Source organism: Berghia stephanieae, chromosome 1 (genome assembly GCF_034508935.2).
Source record: "Berghia stephanieae isolate SIO BIC M18660-M18661 chromosome 1, UCSD_Bste_1.3, whole genome shotgun sequence".
In the NCBI taxonomy this organism is placed as follows: domain Eukaryota; kingdom Metazoa; phylum Mollusca; class Gastropoda; order Nudibranchia; family Aeolidiidae; genus Berghia; species Berghia stephanieae.
In genome coordinates, this window is record NC_088360.1 from 212,528 (window position 1) to 215,638 (window position 3,111).

Consider the following 3,111-nt stretch of genomic DNA (forward strand, 5'->3'; position numbering starts at 1 on the left):
GTAGTAATTATGATGGTAATATTAGTATTGTTATTATTATTATTATTATTATTATTATTATTATTATTATTATTATTATTATTATTATTATTATTATTATTATTATTATTATTATTATTATTATTATTATTATTATTATTATTATTATTATTTATTAGTACGTATTGGTGGTATTACGATTGTTGTATTTTTGGTGGTTATTAATGGTATCAGTTTATTGTTTGGTTCCATTTACCATTTTTTCCACTTTCATGTATGTTGTCATCAAATTGTGTGCTTTATTGGCGAAAGTCTAAGATTGAATAAACTTTGTAATATCGTATGGTAATCATCATTGTCGACGACATCGTCGTTGTCATCATAATCATCATTATCATTAACAACAACAACAACATTAACAACAAGTACTACAATAGCAATAAAAACAATATCAACATCATCATATAATTTCCGTCATCGTCTCCACAACTATCATTCTAACCAACAGCACCACCAAAACCACTACCATAATTACATCCTCCCTCACCGTCTCCTCTTCCTCCTCCTCCACCACCACCACCGCTACCACTATTCCAACCACTACCACCACCGGAACAATCATTCTAACCACCAAGAGAGCAGTAAAAATGATCAATTGAGCTCTGAATGAATCGAGCCATATCGCTGTTGTTGCTCTCGTGAAACTTATTAAAGTTATTACGTACTACTGAAAACCATATAAACAGAATGTTTAATTAACAGATACGAAATACCGTATGTAAGTAGCAATATGTCTCGCCTGTTGATGGGGATTAAAGCATCACTTTAATTTTTCGAGTGAACGAAATGGACCTGTATTGTCAAGGTATTGTCACATTATGTCTCGTCGCTTTATTTTTTAGTTGTGTTCTCTTTCGTGATTCATTGTTGATTACGTTTGGAATAATTAAAATCTACTGGTATTGTTATTTCATTGTGAATGTGATTATTTGTGGTTGAAATATTGTAAATTTTTTTAGGTGAAAAAAAAAAAATAAATAAATAAATTAAAAAAAAAAATATATATATATATATATATATATATATATATATATATATATATATATGACCGAATCATCTTTGCCCCACCACTATAAATAGGCTAGAACCGCCACTGAGTATGTAGTAGTAGTAGTAGTAGTAGTAGTAGTAGTAGTAGTAGTAGTAGTAGTAGTAGTAGTAGTAGTAGTAGTAGTAGTAGTAGTAGTAGTAGTAGTAGTGGTGGTGGTGGTGGTGGTAGTAGTAGTATTAGTAACAGCAGTAGTAGTAGCAGCAGTAGTAATACTAGTAGTACTTGTTGTTGTTGTTGCTTTATTGTTATAAAGAGACGATGTAAAGGTAAGAGACATCATCCTATTGATCCTATTAATCCGCTAAAATTTATTTGCTTATTGTAACTCAGATTAGGGGCATGCATATTATATTTATGCAACGTTATTTTCATCCGCTCCCCACAGGACTTGCTCCATGTCAGTCATATCAATGTGATAAAAGTACTTTGGATAATATTATGGAGGGATGCACGAAGCAGATTACTCAATCGTGCAGGTTCGTAAAAATATTTAAATGATAAATGTTCTCACACTATGGATTTAACACAACGTTTCCATGTCCAAACTACATTATTTATTTATTTTCACCAGGAAGCCAGGTGGAATTTATATTTTAATTCGTATAATTTATATCGTCTATCATGTTTTGTTTTAATCGAATAAAATGTTATGATATCCATCACTACCTACTATAGTATCTTAAGATAACAGAAACTAAATAAATATAACATTTTTGTTCATTTTAACTTGAATGTCACTTTATGGGGGGGGGGGGGTATCTGGATTACTCTGAAACACTACCGTTATGAGACGTTAGGCCACGTATACGAATAAGAGGCGTGGTGGTCGAGTGGTTAAGGAAGGTCTCAGATTTGAGCCCCGCTTCGGGCATTTTCGTGTTGTTATTAACCCCCAATTTGCTTACTTTGGACAACATGGCTGATTCCCGTTGACATCAGATATCCCGTTTGATAGATTATTTACATTCCTTTATGGAATGCTTAGGCGACGGGATTTAATGGTTCCCAGTGGCGTGGGGCCATTGGATCGAATGGTGCCAGGCACCGCACCAATCTTTTAAAAAATCATTAACAGCATAATTTAATGAAAAATAAAACAGAGATTTTAACTCCACTGTCTTTTGCCAACTCGCCAACAACATACTGCCTTTTTAGTCTCCACTCTATTCAAGATTCCGAGTCACGCACTGCGCCGACTCGTGTGTTGGTGACATCACTCCGCGAAGTAGTGACTAAATCAAACACCGTGGTGCAAAGCAATCCGAGCTCCAATTAATGCTATATCCATTAGTATCGCGACAGCTGATTGAGCGAGAAACTAGGTCGAATTATACTATCTTCAAATAGCGGAAAACCCCTCGACTTGTGCCAGGATCTGAGAGCTCCACCGTTGGACTGGGGGATGCGCCAAATTAGATTCAAAGTTCAAAAACGTTTATTTTAGGCAATTGCCAATGTAGGGTAACTTCGGCCATCCAAAATATTACATTAACTGTCAAAAACACTGATCATTGTCAAGTTTATTTGTAAGCAGCAAAGAAAAACATCATAAACTTTAAAATATGACATATCAAACCCCCCACCTCTTTTTCACGATTATTGAATAAAGTAGTTCTTTGCAACGAAGCATTGTGGACGAATTTACCAACATTTTTCTTGCTTGTAGTGCCGAGTTGATGGTTGCGTGTTTATGTGTGTGTGTGTGTGTGTGTGTGTTTGTGCGTGTGTATTTGTGTCAGTCAGAGAAAGGAAGCAAAGACTGTCAACAGTTATACTTTTGGTGTGTTTTTAGATTTTTAAGTACTTAAGTGGAGTGATTTTTTCTTTGTGATGCTTTAAGATCTGAATCTACCTTTTATTTGTGCAATCATTAATCGTATTCCACTGATTTCCATTATTTGAGATATACTTTGAAGTTTTGTTTTGTTAAACAATGAATTGCAATGAATCAAGTTGACTCTTTACTTCACCGACCGTTTGGGAGATTGACACTAGATGACAAATTAGAAATAAAAAGACTA

The 3,111-nt window shown here is 34.2% G+C and overlaps 1 protein-coding gene across 3 annotated transcripts in view; it reads left to right on the top strand.

Moving 5' to 3' along the window:
- Positions 1–3,111, top strand: part of LOC144965782 (uncharacterized) — a 97,498-nt gene that overhangs the window by 6,069 nt on the left and 88,318 nt on the right. The window contains exon 2 of one of the 3 annotated variants that reach the window (XM_078901512.1): positions 1,476–1,566. The exons of the other annotated variants lie outside the window; for them this stretch is intronic. Coding sequence (XP_078757638.1) covers positions 1,476–1,566 — 91 coding nt within the window. The remainder of the gene's footprint in view (positions 1–1,475; positions 1,567–3,111) is intronic. 3 annotated transcript variants of the gene reach the window in all.